Source organism: Triturus cristatus, chromosome 7, assembly GCF_964204655.1.
Source record: "Triturus cristatus chromosome 7, aTriCri1.1, whole genome shotgun sequence".
Taxonomy (NCBI): domain Eukaryota; kingdom Metazoa; phylum Chordata; class Amphibia; order Caudata; family Salamandridae; genus Triturus; species Triturus cristatus.
This window is the reverse complement of record NC_140590.1, coordinates 1,853,848,901-1,853,868,681: the sequence shown is the minus strand read 5'-3', so window position 1 is coordinate 1,853,868,681 and position 19,781 is coordinate 1,853,848,901. Positions and strand designations below refer to the sequence as shown.

The 19,781-nt window shown below is 49.0% G+C and overlaps 1 protein-coding gene across 1 annotated transcript in view; it reads right to left on the bottom strand.

Annotated features, from left to right (window-relative positions):
• LOC146813455 (uncharacterized) overlaps window positions 1–10,021 on the bottom strand; it is an 87,982-nt gene extending 77,961 nt beyond the window's left edge. Inside the window, exon 1 of the mRNA XM_085620221.1 lies at window positions 9,802–10,021. Coding sequence (XP_085476347.1) covers window positions 9,802–9,825 — 24 coding nt within the window. The 5' untranslated portion in view covers window positions 9,826–10,021. The remainder of the gene's footprint in view (window positions 1–9,801) is intronic.
• Between the last annotated feature and the right edge of the window lie 9,760 nt (window positions 10,022–19,781).

The window sequence follows — 19,781 nt, the reverse complement described above, 5'->3', positions numbered from 1 at the left end:
GGATAAGAACAAAAGAGATTCGAGTCCGCCAGATAGCTTCACCATACAGGAGAGCAGCAGCATCATTAAAACAACAATGGAAGTAAAATCTCAAGCAGTGAGGCGGTGCAGTGATATAACAGGATAGTCACATGAGCAATTACGCACCCCTCCAGAGCCGCCCCCACTCAATCCACCCCACACCCGGACCCCGAATCGAAGCAAGTATAGCGCAGAGACATAAAAGAAAAAGGCCCATAGAACTAATTAAGAACAGAGTATTACCCCCCCACCCTACACCAATGCGGAGGCTACGGCCTGCCCCCACCCCGGCATAGTGCCTGTCGCCCAATGAACCCGAAATATAGACAAGAGAGAAAGTAGGAATAGAGTAAAGAAAATAAGAAGACAGAAAAGAAGGTGGGGAGGAGCCCACGGAACACCAAAGCGCCCCAAACCATCAGCCAGCTATGGCCTCCACACACTAAGAACCCACTACGCCAAAAACTGCGTGCGAAAATAACGTGTCACAACAATTTAAGCGAGGGAAGACAAATCGCGACGAGTGCGCACAACACATACATACAGTTCCAGTCCCAGTCCAGCCCGTCCATGAACCATGGCGATATAAGTCATTCTAGCCCTGGCCCGATCGCGGGCTTGGGATTAAACCAGCCCCTACATGAAGGCCCCGCATCCCGAGCAGACAAAGACAAGATGGCCGCTTGTGAGAAGATGGTGAAGTAGGATCACGAAATGGCCGCCGACCATCTATTGAGGTCCCTCTTTGCACCACATAAAATCCAGACCTGGCAAGTAGAGTACAGGAGTTCCACAGAAAAGAAGCAGTAGGCCACCGCGGACGATTCCTCGAGGCTGTTAGGTATCGCTCAGCAGGATACTCTTGCGGACGCGGTGAGGCAGGCAACAATGAAGCAGGCAGCCATGACCAGGGGAACAAAGTATCCGCAGTTGAGCTGGAGAGCGGTTGATCCTGGGTACCGGGAACGCCGGATGCAGGCACCAGTGTAGCACAATCATACACCGCCGTTGCGTCCCCGCAAGAGGACAAAAGCACTGGTAGACCCACGCCTTGTTGATGACAAACAGAGCGCTCACGACCCGCAGCCGACAGTATGGAGTCAAACCGCTCACTCAGCGCCTGCAGGCCAGCACACATGTGTAGTCGAAAGTCCCGCAGGACAGCCAGAACGGAGCCGCATGTCAGCGGAAGCTGGGCCCCCACATCGGCAGCAATCCGGGACGGCACTGTGGAGCTGGTGTCCGGAAGAGGGAGGGCGAAATGGGCAGCGGGCGAGACCGGAGCATCACCCCCCAGCCGCGAGCAGGCAATCAACGCCATGTTTTACCGCTGTACGGTGTAATGGCCAGGGGGGAGGGTCGTGGCAAGGAGTCAATTCCCCTCAGGTCTGCGCCGCAACAGGGAAGGCCGACAGTCGCCTCCCTTCCCGCGGGTTCTCTTTGCCGCCGGCTAGGCAATAGAAGAAGGGGGTCAGCAGCCTCCCACAGCGCGGTCCTCAGAGCGGGGCAGGAGACCCGCCGCACCGGGGCCCACCCCACAGCTCCAGCCCGTCAGGCGCAGGGTGCAGAAGGTGTCCGGCCGTCCCTCCCCGGGCTCAACCGGCGACGATCCGTGGTGCGAGGTGAGATCGGGACCGCGGGGCTCAGGTTTGCACTAGCGGGTCCGGTAACTGCGGAGCTTCCAGGGGGCCGGCAAAGGCCACAATGGCACAGGGGTCCAGTGCAGAGAACAAAAGCACCCAGAACTCCGGCATCCGGGCGGGCTGAGACTCCGGGAAAGCGGCGGCGCGGTCAGCGCGTCTTCGCACACGTTGCACCTCGAGAATCGGCGAGGATGGGCATCAGGATAATAGTCCGAGGCCAAGGGCCGACGGAGCCGGGCGCTCAAGCGTCTGCTCCGGTCGCCATCTTGGCTCCTCCCTATAGTGAGCTGGTTTGACACCCCTGGCATGCAAAATATGCATCACTGAGGTACTTTTTTCCCTTCATTTTCGGTATTCATATTGCCAGCAGCAAAAGCATACCAAAAAAATGTAGAAACCAGGCATGTGTGTGTATATAATAACACATTGGAGGTATGGTACATCTGTGAGCTGACATGCAAGCCTCCCTCCTGTAAAAATCACTGAGTTACATACTACAGTTGAGGCCAGGCCTTTGTTGCTGGTGACATCATCATCTTTGAGGATTTGGTTACTCCCTGAGAGACCGATCCATTCAGCCCAGGTTACACCATTACAATTTAAGGACACCCAATCCTATAAATCATTTTGGTGTAGCCACTATTCAGCACAGGAAAAAGACAACTGACAGGCATACAATAGGATAGGGGTGGCTGGTCCTAACAATAAAACAAGAGAGATGTATATGCTTTAATGTAAAACAATGTCAATCTGCTACAAGCTGATTTGAAAAAAGGTTCTCTTAAGAGATGAGACTGCGAAAAAAACTCTAAGAAGGTTGTTGGGGAGGTTTGTAGGTCCTGAGACTTAAATGAAACTGATTGGAGCCCAAACACTAGCCTCCAAAATGTGGAATACTGAAGGCAGATCCAGGTGCTATAACGTAACCATGGCAGGGGTGCCAGAACAGCCTAAAGGCCCAAGTGGGGAGCTGCTTGTGAAGACTAGATAGCCAAGGTGCCACAACTGCAGTGACTATAGGTCTTTTTCTCTGTGGAACTGGATCACAGGACCTAGTCCTCGTTCCACCACATGTACCAATGAGTCACTTCAGTGACAGTGATATAATCAGCAAGAAAGCATATATTCCTGGTCCCGGTCTTCTGACAGGCAGTACAAAAACAAAGGGAAAGTTTTGATACTGTCACAAAGTCTCTCAGGATCTAAAACATAAAATATATTTGGCAGTTCCTAGCCTGCCTGAGAATCATCATGGCAAATCCTGTCACCTGAAGTGTCGGCTCAATGACAGCACAAGTCTGGCATGAACCTGATCAAAAAGAAACGAGGATCCTAATGCTCCCAAGGCTCTGCTTGGGCATTCTTACAATGCCTCCTGTTCAGAGACCAGAACAGATTCAGGTGGAGACCCTTTCCTCTCCTGCTAACCAGAGGAACTGAAGAGTCACAAAGACAATAGGATCTGTTTAGTGGTGGAGGCGGGAGGTGGAAATGCACTTTATTGAAAGGGCAAGGAGGTACTTGGTACTTCAGCACCCCGAGTCGAAAGCATGATTGGCAAAATTGTGAAATCCTGCCTAATGATGGGGATCAATGTAGATCTGGAGGCCCACGTCTGACTCTTTCTTGGTTCGCATTCAAGCTCGGCTTATTACATGAATTGCATCAAAGAAAAGACTATTGCCCAATGGTACTCTGCACCTTGCAACCTGCTCTAAGCTCAATATAATGTAAAGAAATTAAGTTGCTTATGTATAATAATTGTTTATATGTGAAGCACTCGGTTATCCTTTGGATCTAGTTTGTGCTGCATAAATAGCAAACTACATTAAAATGAAAACATATCTTCCAGAGCATAGTTGTGTCCTAAAGCATGCAATTACCTTCAGTGTGTGGCTCTTTTGAGTGCTTCATGAGGATGAATACCTTTTTCGGGAAACACCAAGGCCTTTAAGTGAGCTGAATCCCTCTAGGTCCGCGGCCAGATAGTAGTTTTTTTGGTTTGTTTTTTTGCAGTTTTATAGAGCGCGAACTTGACCCAATATGTACTGGAGCACTTTACATGAGCACCATCTTCATTACACAAGGTTATATTCATTTTACAGAATGCTACATTAGCTAAAATATAAAGTTGGAACACATCCCTGTTGGGCCCTATATTATATCCTTACCTTTACAGGGAATAAACATTGATGGATTTCTGAACAATGGCTGGGCAAACCATATAGTCAATCCACGTGAGCCAGGTAGATTCGGTTTACATTCCACAAGTTTAACTTAATTTACTTTCCAATTTTCTTTTACATTTTTAATTCATGGCAACATATAACTCTTTAATAGCACAAACTGTGAACCAGGTCACCTATAGGTGTCTGTGAGTCAGGTTGTGGGTGGGTGTTTATAGCAATGTGTTTTATTTGTACATTTCAAATGATATTATAGAGCAGTGATGCTCAAAGTACAGCCCGAGGCTGCATGCAGCCCTCCTCACCTTCACATGACCTAAACATCCATTTTGAGGACGCCAGCTGCCGTTTGGCTGCCTCTCTCATAAAAGACCTCGATACCCTTGAACTGTCTCAGAGGGTCACCGGCCCAACGCATATTTCAGGTCATTTGCTTGACCCTGTCTTTGCCAACTCCAGGCCCCGTCTGTTGGAACTCCTATTCCCATTCCGTGGTCGGATCATTATTTGGTCTCCTTCCAATTAGGGCTCTCCAGTCCACCAATGACACACAGGGCTGGCAGGAAATATAGGCACATGCAGCAAGCTATTTTGCGATCGCAAACAGTGCGATTCGCAAAAATCGGCAGTTTGTGATTGCAAAATGGCATTTCCTAATGCATGAAAGGTTTTTTGATTAGCAATTTGTTTGCAATACTTAAAATGATTGCAAACATCTCCGATCCGTTTCCCTTGTCCGCGAGGAAGGCGGTTACACAGGCTCTTGTAGTCTCGAGATTGGATTATGGCACCTGCTTGTATATTGGTGTGTCCAAAAACAGAATCTAGAAGCTGCAAGAGTGCAAAATGCAGCTGCTTGCCTTCTTTTAAATCTCCTGAGACGAGCCCATGTGTCTCTGGCTTTGGCAGCACTTTATCGTCTCCCTCTGGAGAAGCGTATCAGCCTTAAGGCTATGTGCTGTCACAAAATCCTCCACAACAGAGGAACTCACTATTTGTGTGCCCTAGTAAAACCATCCTTACCTGGCCACTGCCTCAGATCTTCAGCTACTGCACTTGCGGTGATTCAGAGGGCTAGGAAAGCCTGGATGGGCGGCTGCTCTTTTGGTGTTTGCGCTGCTAGGTTATGGAATACTCTCCCCTTGCACTTAAGATTAGAACCAGCTGAGGCTACTTTTAGGAAAAACTTTAAACCTGGCTGTTTAGACAAAATCATTTCTCCTAGTGCCTTAGCATTAGATTCTACTTTGTGTTTCGCCCTCTTCTTTTAGAGGCCTTTTGCCAGCTGGGCCACCTCTTGATCTTTCCCATTTCTGTCAAAATAGCAATCCTATTGCCGGGACACTCCAGCTGGAGTAATCTATGCGCTTTAGAAAACTTTTTAACATAACATGCATCCCCAGCAGGACCACTGCAATGGGCTGCTGTTTATTTACATGCCTGAGCAGTAATATTCAGTAAGATGTTAAATAAACAGCAAGCGTATCGTTACACTAACTGAAGTAAAAGAGAAGAAGCAAATTGTTTATTTATTTATTATTTAAGCAATTTGTAAAGCGCGCAAATACCCTTAGGTGTCTCGGCGCTGCGGACGAGGCAAGGAAGACCATGCGTGGAAGGGTTATTGGCTGAAAAGCCTAGTCTTTAATTGTTTCCGGAATGTATGCAGGATGGGACTGGCCTTGATGTGGAGGGGGAGCATGTTCCATAATTTGGCGGTGGCGACCGTGAATCTTCTGTCGCCCTAAGATGCTTTCTTGGTTCGGGGAACAGTCAACAGGTTCGCTGCTGATGAGCGCAAGGATCTGCTGGGCTTGTAGAGGCAGAAAATGTTCCTGAGAAACTGAGGACCAGTGTCGCGGATTACCCTGTATGCAATGCATAGGGCCTTGAACTTGGTTCTGCTCCCGATGGGTAGCCAGAGGAGCTGCCGCACCACGTTTGATATCGGTTTGAATTTAGGAGTGGCTGTCAGAATCCTAGCGGCTGCATTCTGCACCAGTTGTAATTTATTTATTACTCTTTCTTGAGCATTGAGGAGTAGACCATTACAATAGTCGACTTTTGACATGACCAATGTACAGATGAGAGTCCTGCCTGTGTTGGTTGGGAGGAAAGGTAGGAGTTTTTTTATCATCCTGATCACATAGAAAGATGCAGAGACGACTGCGTTGGCATGGTGCATGAATGACAGCTTGTCGTCAAACATAACACCCACATTTCTGACTTTTGAGACGGGGGACGGAGGTGAGCCTAACTTAGCTGGCCACAAAGTAGGGGACCAGCTAGGGGGAGATTGCCACAAATCATCACCTTCGTCTTGTCTGAGTTTAATTTGAGGCAGCTGTTTGCCATCCAAGCACTAATGGCAAGCATTCCCTCTTGAAAGTTTGCCGCGACTGCCCCTCCGTCGTTGTGTACCGCAAGCCCCAATCCCTAAGCATTGTTCAAAAAAATGTAGGTATTTTCATTGATGACACCCTATCCATGAAGGACCATGTGCGGGCCCTTTGTAGCGAGGATTTTGCCACTTTGAAACTGCTACACAGGCTTTTTCCCTGGATCCCACTAGACTGCAGAAGAACAATCACGCAGGGCTTGCTTATGAGTCAGCTCGACTATGGCAATGCTCTATTTGTGGGCATGAACGAGTCTCTCTTCACTCGGTTACAGGTGCTCCAAAATGCCGCAGCCAAGCTGGTATGCAACAAAAACAGATTAAGCTCAGCATCAAAGTGCACGAAAGACCTGCACTGGCTTCCTATGCGCCAAAGAGCGGTTTTCAAACTACTCAGCCATGCTCACAGAGCACTATTCCAAAATGGCCCTAAAATACTACAGGGAAGACTCGAGTTCTATGTCCCGACAAGGAACCTGCGGTCCTCATATCTGGCATTAGCCAGAACTAAACGTATAAAGAAAGTAAGGTCCGGAGGACGCTCCTTCTTATACTTGGCGGCTAGGAGATGGAACGACCTCCCCACAGACCTACGACTCACATCCAACTATCTGGAGTTCCGAAAAAAACTGAAAACTCATCTGTTCCCAAAAAACTAACACATTCCTGCCTGTTTCAGCAGCCTAATACCCTCGCTCCTGCGATCAGCGCCTTGATATCCCCTGGGATGAATGTTGCGCTCTATAAATAAATAAATAAAAGCCCCAGTTGTGTCTCATCGGCGTATGATGTCAGGCCCATGCTGTAGGTTTTAATGATCCTCGCCAGGTCCGACACGTATATATTGAACAAGGTCGGACTCAGAGATGATCCTTGTGGCACACCACATGGGAGAACAAATGAAGGGGAGTTGAAGTCACCAAGCGTCACTAGTTGAGTCCGATTAGACAGAAAGGAGGCTAGGAGGACCTTGGCTTTGTGTGTGATGCCGATGGCTGCGACACGGTCGATCAGGGTTGCGTGATCGACCATGTCGAATGCCGCTGAGAGATCCAGCAGCACAAGGAGAGCAGCACCCCCCTCATCAAGTATCTTCCTGATTTCATCCGATGCCTTTATGAGAGCTGTTTCAGTGCCATGGCCCTTTCTGAAGCCAAATTGGGTGTCGTCAAGTAAGTTATTATCGTGCTAATTGAGTGTTCATGACCTTTTCAAAAACCTTTGCTGGGAATGAGAGACAAGCAATTGGTCTGTAGTTTTTTGTTCCTGTGGGATCGAGATTGTTTCTCTTTAGTAACGGCTTGATGACGGTCTTTTTCCAGATGGAAGGGTAAGTACCTGTCCTAAACAACGAGTTACAGATATTTGCTAGGTTAGGGCCTATGATGTCAAGAATCAGTTTCAGAGTGGATGGCGGACAGGGGTCATTGGGGGGTCCGGATTTGATTGTGGAAATAAGGTGAATGATCTGTTCCGGTGAGACCTGGCTGAATTCCGTTAGGTTAGGGGTAGTTTGATCATCGATGGGGTTGAGTTTGGGTGGGTTAGGAGAGTTTTTAACTTTGCTAGGAATGTCTGTCGGGTTGTTGATTTTAGAATGGGCTGAAAAATTGGTGTAGATTTGACTAACTGTTTCTTGGAAGAAACTGGCCAGTGAGTTGCAGAGAGATTGGGTGGCGATTATGAGGGGTTTGTTCCCTTGTCCTGATAACTTGGTTACTACCTGGAACATCTGTTTAGCGGAGTCTTGCGCTGAGTGAATTTGTTTAAGGTAGTAATTAGAATAAGATGTTCTGCACCACTTAACTTTATAAAAGCATTCTTTTTTTAGACGTTTTGCAACAAACGTATAAAAATATTAAAAAGTCTTTTCAAAATTAAATAAAGTGTATTTCATTAACAAGCAGATGTGTTTCTCCTTAGTACATCAGATTATGCAAGTGCATTCAGAAGTATTTTAAAAATGATAGTTTTCAAAAATTAACGGAGAAACATGAATGCCTCTGCCCATCCTGACAACAATGCCAATAGTGAACTAAGAGGAAAGTCAGCTGTCACATAGAACCTTCTTGGAGGTCTGGGTTGTTAATGTACATGGACAACATTATAGTTTATTAAATCGAACACAAGAGGTGGTGTTTAACAGCACATATCCTGAACTCCTGTATTTCAAGGTGTTCTTATAAGTCATGATGAAGAAAAAGAAGACAAAGTGAAAATAGAACACTGTCTAGGATCACACAATTTGGTCAAAGGGGAAAGTCAAGATTGATCCCAGGTTTTCTGGTTTCACATTGCGCAATTCTATTTCATCCAAGTTACTTCCTTTTTACAATTGGATCTTGCAAGCTAGCGATAGCACCCACCTTAACCCATCTCCTCACAAAGCACCACAATGCTGGCATTAATGCGGCCCTTGGGCACAGTGTAGACTACACTTTGCGGCCCTGGGGGAAACATTTGTGAGTACCCATGTTATAGTCATAGAAGCCATGTCAATCCGCAAGATTTTAGTCCATACCCCAGCAGTTATATTTTTCTATAAACTGTTATAGCTTTCTGGGAACAGTTACACAATTGCTGTCAATTTCATAAAACAACAGTAGAATGTTTTGCGGTCATAACTGCAAGCTCAACTAAAGTGGCGCCGAGAAGTTTCTGGTCATGTTTGAGAGCTCTGGAGTTTAACCTAAAGGCAGTGTGCGTTTCTGACAGTGGCCATGAGTGGGACAGGCATAAAGGTGTTCAAAATCCATACTCATCCAGTCCTTGGCCTCTCTGCAGATTGCACGGAGGAACTGGCTTAAACGCCTATTGTAATCGTGATAGTAGGCAAAAGTGTGGGAAAGAAGTACACAGTGGTAAAAGTATTTACAAGGTGAAAGTAAATGAAAATGCAGTGCTTACATATGAGTGGGTCCACAGTATGTGTGTAAAGGGATGGTGAAGGGAGGGAGATGCAAGGAAGTGCATGCAGGAGACAGTGAATAGATGGTGCAGAATAGGTAAGAGGAGAGGTGTGAAAGATGGAGGATTTCAGAAGATGTGGAGCGAAAAGGTTGTGTCTCACTGAGAGGCTACAGAGAAAAGTGGTGTAAAGGGGAGTGCAGGAGTAAATACATTCTGAAGACCACTACCCTCTCCAAGGACTGAAGTAACCTTTAATTCACAGGCTCATATTTTCAAAACTGAAACAGTTTCAATCCTAAATATTCACAACAACATCATGGTTACTCATTTGACTGATACTGGAAACAGGCACTGGCAAAACCAATAGGTCTGGTTTATTTCGGGTGCTTGTGTTTTATTGTGTGATATGTCTGGATGCAATAACAGAAAGCTCACGGAGGGGCACCAACATACTGGCTGGATGTCAGCTATTGAGAGCACAGGCTGTTAGTAAACCCACTTTAAGACCCCACCCCTTATTACCTGGGCCACGCCTCTTGAAAAGGATTCCGTGATCAGCCTCCTAGGCCACGCTGTTTTTAGAGACCCGTTTCCCACACTTTTTATTCCCCTTAAAGCCCTGGAAACACCTGAGGCGACTCACCTTATCTGAATTCGGCTGGAACATTTCTCTGCAGAGACCTGGCTAAGTTTCCACTTCCGTGAACTTTTGAAATGATCCAGGGTTTAGTTTGGGGCAAAATCAATCAGCAAAAATGTACCGTAGCTCCAGAGCGACTATCCCAGCCTTCCTCGAAGCAAACAACACAAATCCTGTTCCACACCTTGCCACTGCGCCTGCGCACTCACAGGTACTACGTGCGCATGCGCTCAAAGCACGACACTTTAATGTACGCATGCGTGTGTGACTAAGTTAATCGCTGGACGCATGCGCGTACGACTGGTGACTTCACTGTACGCATGCGCAGAAATAGAGTCATGTCACCCTAAGAAAAGGTCACGACCTTTCTACACACTGACGTCAATGGAACACATTAAATACGTCAATGTAGTAGAAATAATTTCTGTTTCCTTTCCTGGTTAGCAGCGGCAGGGACAGAACAGGCAATCATAACAAACAACCTTTGGTGTCCGGTGCATGTGGAGGCCCTAGCCCGGGTACCCTCCCCTCCGGTATTTACTGGCATGGCTGGTATGTTTAAGTCAAGTCCTGTTCAAGAGCTCGGCAAAATCCACAGAAGAAGGATTAATAATTTGCAAACATTCGTGACAAGAATTTTTAATTCTATTAAGGACCAAGGAGGCGAGGATTATGCTTCTCATTTTCTTTGCTTTATTACAGCAGCCAATAAAAAACGATCTTTTTTATTAAACATAATGCAGTAAACCACAAATCCCATGAGCACCTTGTACTCCCTAACCATAGAGACTGAGTCCATATAATGTCTAACCGAGGCACACACGTGTGCCGATGTAGTTTACCCCACAAATGACTCTGGCACCGTTGTGGAGCAGTTAACCCTTTATTATTAAATATGCGCTGGGGCGCCACAACCACTAGAGCGTATCACTACATATCTCCCCCCTTAAACCCCTTTCAACACAAGGCCAACAGTTGCCCCACATTCACAGTCTTACTTGCTTTGCGTGTCAAAGTCCTCAAACCTTCTTGGCATCTTGATCACTCTGCCCGATCTCGTGCATTTCTGTTCTTGCTCTGGGGCCGTTCTTTCCCTTCTAGTCGGGGATTCTCCTCTGGCCTCCAACTCTCCTTGTCCCTCTTCTTCCTTTTCCTGAATCCCTATTTTCGTGAGGTGATCCTGTCTGTTCGTTTCTCCTTCTCTGCTCTCTCCTACTGCACTCTGATTCTGAATCCCCCCCCCCCCCGCCCCTCTCCTGGGAGAGGTTGGGCTTGGTCCCTCAGCCACTAGACTTCCCTCTCTTTCCAGCTCACTTCCCTCTTCAGGTCTAGGTGTTCTTCTGTCCTCCGGGTCTTCCCACTTCATGAATTTACTGCATTTCGCCATCCTGTCCTGCGACCATACCTTCCCATCGCTCAGCAAAGCCGACCTGGTATATGTTTCTATCACTTGCAGGGGGGGGGCTAAATTTACTCTCTCCTTTCCTTTTTAGCGTAGCATGTTTTACTCTTACCCACTCTCCTTTTTCCAGGGTTACTTCTTTGGTGTTGCGCCGTTTGTAATAGTACTCTGTGTACAAGGCTTGCGCTTTGTCAAGGTTACGCCTTACCACCGCAGGAGACCACTTGCTTTGCACCATGAGGTGTTTCCACGCCACATTGTCCTTCGTAAACGGTTCACGTCCTCGTTGGATCTTGAACGGACTATACCCAGTGTTGGTCCGGGTAATGCGGTACGCCCAGAGCATGCGTTGGAGTTCTTTCTCCCAGCTTAACCCCGCACTTATTGCCGCTTGTATGGATCCCATGATCACCCTATTAAATCTTTCCGCTAGTCCATTCCCCGCAGGGTGGTAGATAGGGGTATGTTTGACTTCTATCCCATTCCTGGTCATGAAGGCGTTCCACTTTTCTGACACAAATTGTGGGCCATTGTCACACGTTATCACCTTGGGTATTCCTTCTCTCAGGAATGTGCCTATGAGGAATGCTAACACAGTCTCGGTGTATGCACTTTCACATACCTCCACCTCTGGCCATTTAGAGTACCTGTCCACTGCTACTATGACGTACTTGGGTACCACTTCCGCGCTCAGGATTGGATCCAGTATGTCCACTGACAGCATTTCCCATGGGCTGGACAGCCCCGTGAATTTCTCCAATGGTGGACGTAATAAGGTTTGTGTTTTATCGGCCCTATTGCATTGTTCACACATCCTGACATATCTTTCCACCTGTCCATCAATTGCTGGCCACCAGTATGCCTGCTTCACTCTCGCCTTGGTTTTCATGATCCCCAGATGTCCCTCGTGTAGGATGGTTAAAAGACGGTTCACCAGTGATATCGGTGGAACCACCTTGTCTCCTCTCAGTAGAAACACTGGGTTGTCTCCTATGGACAGTTCTTCTCGGATCTCCCAGAACTTCCTCAGCTCGCTGTCCAGATGCTTTTTGTCCGGCCATCCTTGTGTCACATAGCCTTTCACTGTGCCTATTGTCTCGTCAGCTGTGTACGCCTCCTCCCATTCATGTGTGCTGACTGCTCCTTCGTAGTCTTGCGTGAGTGCTACCATGTAATCCTCCCATTCCGAAGGTTACCGATTTTCCGCAGGATCCATGGCGGCTGCTCTGCTTAGGAAGTCTGCTACCTTGTTCTTGGACCCTGGGATGTACTCCACATCATATACGTAGTCCAACAGCCTCAGGCTCATCTTAGCAATGCGAGGGGTCGCATGCGCATGTCCGCTCGAAGTCAACACCTTAACCAGTGGTTTGTGGTCGGTATGGAGTAGGAATTTCGCACCCCACAGGTACTGTCTGAATCGTTCCATTGCCCAGACCGTCGCCAGCATCTCTTTCTCAATGATGCTAAATTTCTCTTCATTCGCCGCAAGGGCTCTCGAGGCAAAGCTGACGGTGGTGACTTCTCCACCCCGGACTTTCTGCATCAGAACCGCCCCAGACCCTTGTCACTGGCGTCAGTGGTTAGGATGGACAACGCTTCTTGATCGAACCCTTCAAGGGGGATTGCTGTGCAAATGTCCTGTTTAATTCTCTCGAATTCTTCTTGTTCCTCCTGCGTCCATTTGAAGGCGTTCTTCTCCTTTAAGAGTTGCCATATGTGGTGCGTTTTGGTCGCGAAATCCGGGACAAACTTACTGTAGAACTCCGCCATGCCGAGGAAGGAGCGGGCATCTTCCTTCCTCGTCAATGTTGGTGCGTCTTTGATGGCCGCCATGTTCGCTCTTTTCGGTTCTATTCCTCTTCCACTGATTTCGTGGCCCAGGTAGGTCACCGAGTCCACTCCAAATCGGCACTTCTGCCATTCCGCCGTGAGTCCATTTTGGGCCAAGATCGCTAACACTGTGTGTAGTTTCTCATCATGGTCTCCCTTGGTTTTCGCCATGACCAGGATGTCGTCCTGAAAGTATTGGACCCCTTCTACCTTCTGGAACAGCTTATGCATAAGTTTTTGGAAAACCGCTGCAGCCGACGCTAAGCCGAAGGGCATCCTGAGAAACTTGTAACATCCAAAAGGCGTGATGAATGACGTCAGGTGGTTGCAGGTGGCATGCAGCGCGATTTGGTGGTACGCCGAGGTGAGGTCTATGGTAGAAAACCATTTGACCCCCTTGGTCTTCGCCACCATCTCACTTATCCGGGGCAACGGGAACTTGTCTACTAGAATGTTCTTGTTGAGTTCCCTCAAGTCCACACACAGGCGAACCTTCCCATTCGGCTTCTGGGCTACCACCAGCGGTGCTAGCCATCTGCGCTCTCGATCGCTTCTATGACTCCGTTTACCTCCAGACGTCTCAGTTCCTCCTGGACTGCCTCTCTGCTTTGGAAGGGAATATTTCAGGCGTTGTGGCTCATTGGCTTCGCCCCGGCCTTGATGCGTATTTTGTGTGTGAATTTCGTCATCCTTCCAATGGTTCCCATGAACACCTCCGGGTACTCTGTCATCCACCTACTCCCTTCGTCTGCTTGGTTTGCTCCAATCAGCAGCACTTGCCTCGATCCACCTGGGTTGAGTTGTATTCCCAAGTTCCCTTGGTCCTTCCATTCTAGTACGGAGGGTCCTTTCTCTGCCACGTACAGCTTCCCTTCTGCTCTGCGTCCTTTAAAGTCGAACATCAACCTTCGGTACCCCACCATGGGTATGGGTCTCCGGTGAACGTGACTGGGTGGATGTCGGTGGGTAGTACGTCGTCCCCTATTTTGGGTTTGAATTTATTTTCCCATATGGCTCTTTGGATGATCGTGTACGGGGAGCCAGAGTCCGCCACTATATTTATTTGTACCCCGCCGATCTTCATCTGTAACGCTGGTTTCTTGGATCGCGTGCAGTTCACTCCCAACACCTGGTCATCGATGCATAAGACTTCGTCCTCTTCGTCTTCTTCTTCTTGGGGTTCCTCCTCCCCTTCTGGATCTTGTGCCACGTACTTCACCTCCGTCCTGCTAAGCTTGCGCCTGCACACCTTCTCATAATGCCCCATTATGTTGCAGTATGCACACTTGGCCCGGAATGCGGGGCATATTTTGTCATGACCTTGATGCGAATGGCTGCCGCACCTGTAGCACATATTTTTGCGTTCTCCCTGTGGTTTCTGGTTCTTCATAGCCTTCTGAGGATACCTTCTCTGATACCTTGCGTTGCTTGGCGTCTGTTGTTTTGGGGCGTCTGGTCTGCCACTGTCTGTTATCCTGCAGACTGGTGTGCGGTCGCTGCTCTCTCTTTTGGCCGCCTCCGCGCACCGTTTTGATAGTTCTGCCTTCTTCACAAGCGCCAACACTTCTTTCAGCGGGGCGTCACCATTGACCCATAACTTCTCCTGTATAGCCGTGTTGGTGGTGTGTATGATGATCTGGTCTCTGATGAGCTCATCATGAAGTGTGCCGAATTTACATGTCAACGCCATCTTCTGTAACGCCGCTACGTACTCGTCTATGGACTCTCCCTTATTCTGTTTTCTCTGGAAGAAATTGCATCTGTCTATGGCCGTGCACACCACTGGCCTGTAGTGAGCATCTAGGTCTTCCAGCGCGTGTTGGAACACTTCCGTGTCGGCCGCCGGTCTGGTCTCTTTCACTAAGCTGTTGTATACTCTGATACCCTCTGGGCCTAGGTTGTGCAGTAGTATTTTCTTTTTCCTTGCACTTGAGAACTCCGCTTCACCTTCCTCTTCTAAGGCTTCCAGATAGTTCAGGAAATACCGCTTCCAGTCCTCCCAGGGCATCACCGGGTCTCCTCTTTTGGGTAGGAAGGGCACTAGGTTGGTGAGAGACGTCGCTTGGGCGCACATCCTGCCCCTATCGTGTTGAGCTGAGCTCCTTCTGTCGTCTGTCTCTGGTGGACTCCCTGGAGCCTGCCTCTCGCCTGAGCTGCCTGGTTGCGTGGGTGAAAGGCTGCTTTGCCCCCTCCTCGATGACCCTGGGGTCGCCAGTTCTGTTGCCTTCACTAGTCAGGCGTTGGTCGCTTCTTAGTGGCGCGCTCCCACATGCAGCTACTGCCTGCGACGCCCTCCTGTCCCCAGTCATTTGGCGCGCTCCGGTGCTTCTTGGCCTCTGCGCGGTCGGGTGACAATCCCTCGAGGTGTTGGCCCCTTGTGGTTGTGTTGCCAACGCTGGCCGGTGGATTACCTCTGCCCACCAGGCCTAGGCCTCACGTGCTCATGGGGTCCCTTCCCATGGCTCTCGCCCTGCTGGCGTGCCTGGCTGCTCTCACCGTCGCTCCTGCAGCCCTCTGCGACCTCGGGACGCTGGTGGTGCACCGGACTCTGTGCTCCGTGTCACGATGATGCAGATGTGCCTCTGCCACACTCGGTATTCTCCCTTGTGGGGTGCCGGGGTTCTGCGCTAGCCTTTATCCCATCCTCGTCGCCATTGTGCCAATGTAGTTTACCCCACAAATGACTCTGGCACCGTTGTGGAGGAGTTAACCCTTTATTATTAAATATCCGTGTACGAGCGCCGGAACACATCAGTCCGCTAGCTGTCCTCGCGGCCGACTGGTGCGAAGCCGCGCCTCTACCCAGCATGCACTGGGGCGCCACAACCACTAGAGCGTATCACCACAACACGTCCTCTTTCTTTGCGAAACTGCAACAGGTAAGTCCAACATTGTCCATTTAACACTTTCTTGCACGCAGTCCGTGGTGAAAGCTTTTAACAGAACGAAAGAGCCCGAAGACCAACAGGAAAACTTGGGATGCGACGGACCAACTCCTGTCCGAGAACTCCGGTGAGGAAACACCACCTGCGTAGAAGAGGATCACTCTCTGTGACAGGTCGAAACCAGTTTGAGCGAGCTTCATTTGCCATTGGAATCTGAAACAAAAGAAGAGAAACCCCGTAATAACGGTCATCCCGGAACTATGTGCCAACAGCAAAATCATGCAATAGGGGGGGAAGAATAATCCACATAATATCATTAGAGTATAAAACATACATTAATCGTACTTTCACCGTTATGAATCACGTAAGTAAAAAACATAACTATCGGGTGGGATAATCCTCATCTCCGTTGTCCTTAATAGAATTGAAAATTCATGTCACGAATGTTCGCAAATTTGTAATTCTATGTCAGGACTGGAGGCTCCGATTATGCTTGTTTAAAGCCGAGCCACCACCACTGATGCAACATCCACAATCAGTTTGTAATAGAAAGATTTAAATGTTGATTCCGTTGACCAGTCAGCCACATTCATGATGTCAGAAAGGCTCACTCCCAATGAAAAGGATTTAGAGGCCATTGCGCCTCGAACAGAATGGGCACCAAACTTAGATATATCAATGCCTGCTTCATTCATGAGCCAACACACCCATCTTGATAAGGTAGCAGGAGTCACAGGCCTGAAAGGCTTTTGCAATGCAATAAACAATTGACCCTGCATGTCAGAACGGAATTCAGAGGTACTTACCTCGTACGCCTTTGGGCATTGCACCACACATAATTTGGGATTTTCTGGAAACATTGGATAGGACACCGAGGTAGAATTACATTTGGTGCGTCTAGAAATAGTAAAAGTGACCCCTTCCGGGGAGAAACAACGACCAGCTAGATATAAAGCCCTGATATCGGAAACTCTCTTGCAAGAGACTAGACATAAAAGCATAGCCAACTTGGCTGAAAGTTGCTTACGCGACAGATACTTGTTCGCCGGCCAAGCTTCTAGGAACCGCAGAACAATTGACACGTCCCACAGGAATTAATATTTTGGACATGGTGGTCTAACCATCCTAATACCTCTAAGTAATTTACAAACCAAGGGATGCTCCCCCACAGGCTTGCCCTCAAGTTGAGCATGCCCTGCCGAAATCGCTGATCGAAAGTTATTGACTGTCCTGTAAGCAGAGCCAGAGGAAGCCAAAGAGGCTAGGAAATTTATGACCATGGAGACATCTGCTGTAGTGGGATCGATATCCCATCAAACACACCAGCTACACCATCTGCTCCATGCTGACGAATACCGCTTGTGGGTATTAGACGACCATGCTTGGCTGATGAATTCAGTAGCATCCGCCGAAAGGCCAGGGGCGCGCCATCTGTCCCGGAAACTTGCCACGCCACTAGTGGCAGCTGACCCACGTCCATTAGAGGGTGAGGGGTCTTGTGAGGGTCCAGCAACAGATTCCATCTGTGAGGGAGAAGGACCGGTACAGCACAAGACATTCCCAATACCATCGGGAACCATGCTTGCGCTCTCCACAAAGGTGTTACTAACACTAGTTCCGCCCGTTGTCGTCTGGCTTGGGCCAGGTCCCTGGTAATCATGACAAAGGGCGGGAATGCATAACAAAGGATTTGGGGCCATGTCTGGAGAAATACATCCGAGCCCAGAGCCTCCAGATCTGGGCGCCAGCTGTAGAACTTCGGTAGTTGTTTGTTCAGACGTGATGCAAATAGTTCCAACTGACAAGGACCCCATAAGAGGTTCAGAATCCGGAAAACTCGAGGGTGTAACCTCCAGTCGCTGTAGTCCCGTAGGTAACGGGAGTGCCATTCGGCTACCTCGGTCTTGCGCCCCGGGAGATACTCCGCCACCACTAACAGTCTGTGGTGCAGGCAGTAATGCCAAAAATCCTTGGCAATTTCCACTAGAATACGGGACCTCGTACCTCCTAGCTTGTTCACGTATCGAACCGCCGATACGTTGTCCATCCGCAAGAGGATGCAACAATCCGTCTTCTGTGTGGAAAGACTACAGATGGCGAACGACCCTGCCAGTAACTCCAAGCAATTGATATGGAGGGAGAGCTCCTCCGAAGACCAGCGGCCCCCTGTCGAGATTGGACCGCAGCGGGCCCCCCAGCTCCACCGGCTGGCGTCTGACTCGATCACCACCTCGGGTTTCGAGCCAAAGATGGCTCTCCCATTCCACGACTCCATGTGATCTAACTACCATAACATCTCCCACCTCGCGTCCTCTGAAAGAGGAGTCTGTTCGGCATAACCGAGGCCTTTGCGGAGATGCTGAATCTTCAAGAGTTGGAGCGCGCGGTAGTGAAAGGGGCCTAGGAAGATTGCTTGGATCGAAGAGGCCAGTAACCCCACCACTCGGGCAATGGACCTCAAGGATACAGTCTGCCTGTTCAAAATCGATTTCAACTCTCTCTTTATCGCTCTGATCTTGTATGATGGCAGGAGAAGCTGGCAGCTGCGAGAATCCACCTGGAACCCCAGGAACTCTATGAATATGGATTGCGCCGGGATCAGGACCGATTTCTGGGAGTTCACCACAAAACTCAGGCTCTGAAGAAGAAGAATGGACCATTCCAGATGCGTAACCGCCAGCTGAGGGGACTGCACCATGAGAATGATGTCGTCTAGATAGACGATCAGACGCACCCTCGCGCGCGCAGGGATTCCACTGCACGTCGGAGGAGTTTCGTGAAGCACCAGGGTGCTGACGAAAGACCAAAGGGAAGGACAGTGTATTCGTAATACATGCCTTGCCAGAGAAACTGGAGGAAACGCCGATGCGGGGCGTAGATAGGAACGGACAAGTACACGTCCTTTAGATCTAATCGGACCATCCAGTCCCCTTCCTGCAGTAGATCGCGTAACAGGTGGATGCCCTCCATTTTGAAATGGCGGTAGATAATCCACCCATTGAACTCCTTGAGATTCAGGACTAACCTGAACCCGCCCCCTTTCTTCTCTACCAGGAGTATATTGCTGAGGAATCTCTGAGGATGACATTGCGTGATCGCAATCACCCCTTTTTGCAAAAGGGCAGTTATCTCTTCTGAGATAAAAGTCCGATCTAGTTGGGCAAAACTTAGGGGAAGGAGGCGGAGAGATTATTTTGGTGTCTCCTACATCTCCAGCTTGTATTCTTGCACCGTCTCCAAGATCCAAGGATCTTGCGAGTGGGCGCGCCATTGATGCAGAAATAGTTGAACACGACCCCCCAAAACCACTTCTGAACATGGAATAATTCTCACCTGTAGATCCTGTATCCTGGTGGTTTCCGTGGTTGCCCCCGAAACATCCCCTGCGGAACCGATTCTTGGCTGTCCAAGTTTGGGTTGCTTGAGTTGTCGTGGTAACCACCTCTGTGGTGTTGCTGGCCACGGGGGGCGCCTTGGTTGTTTCCCCGGCCGAACGACCGCCCTCGACTTCGTCCGCCCCTGGTGAAAACCGGTTTAAAGGCTCTACGCAGAGACTCCTGAGCCTTGTCCAAGCCACTAAAAGTGGCCACAAACTTGGTTAGTTCTTTTAGGAACGGCTGCCCGAAGAAGAGACCCTGGGCCACCGGACCTGCCTCTGACGAGGAAAGCTCAGCCAATTTAGGGTCCAGCTTGAGAATAGATCTTCTCCTCTCGCTGGACATGGCGCAATTTGCGTTGCCTAACAGGCACACACCCCTTTGCACCCAACGAATGAGGGCATCCGGACTTATCAGGGTCCCGGCTTCCTTGGCCTGATATCCCATCTCTAGGATTTTTGTTAGGGGCCCTGAGAGATCCAATAA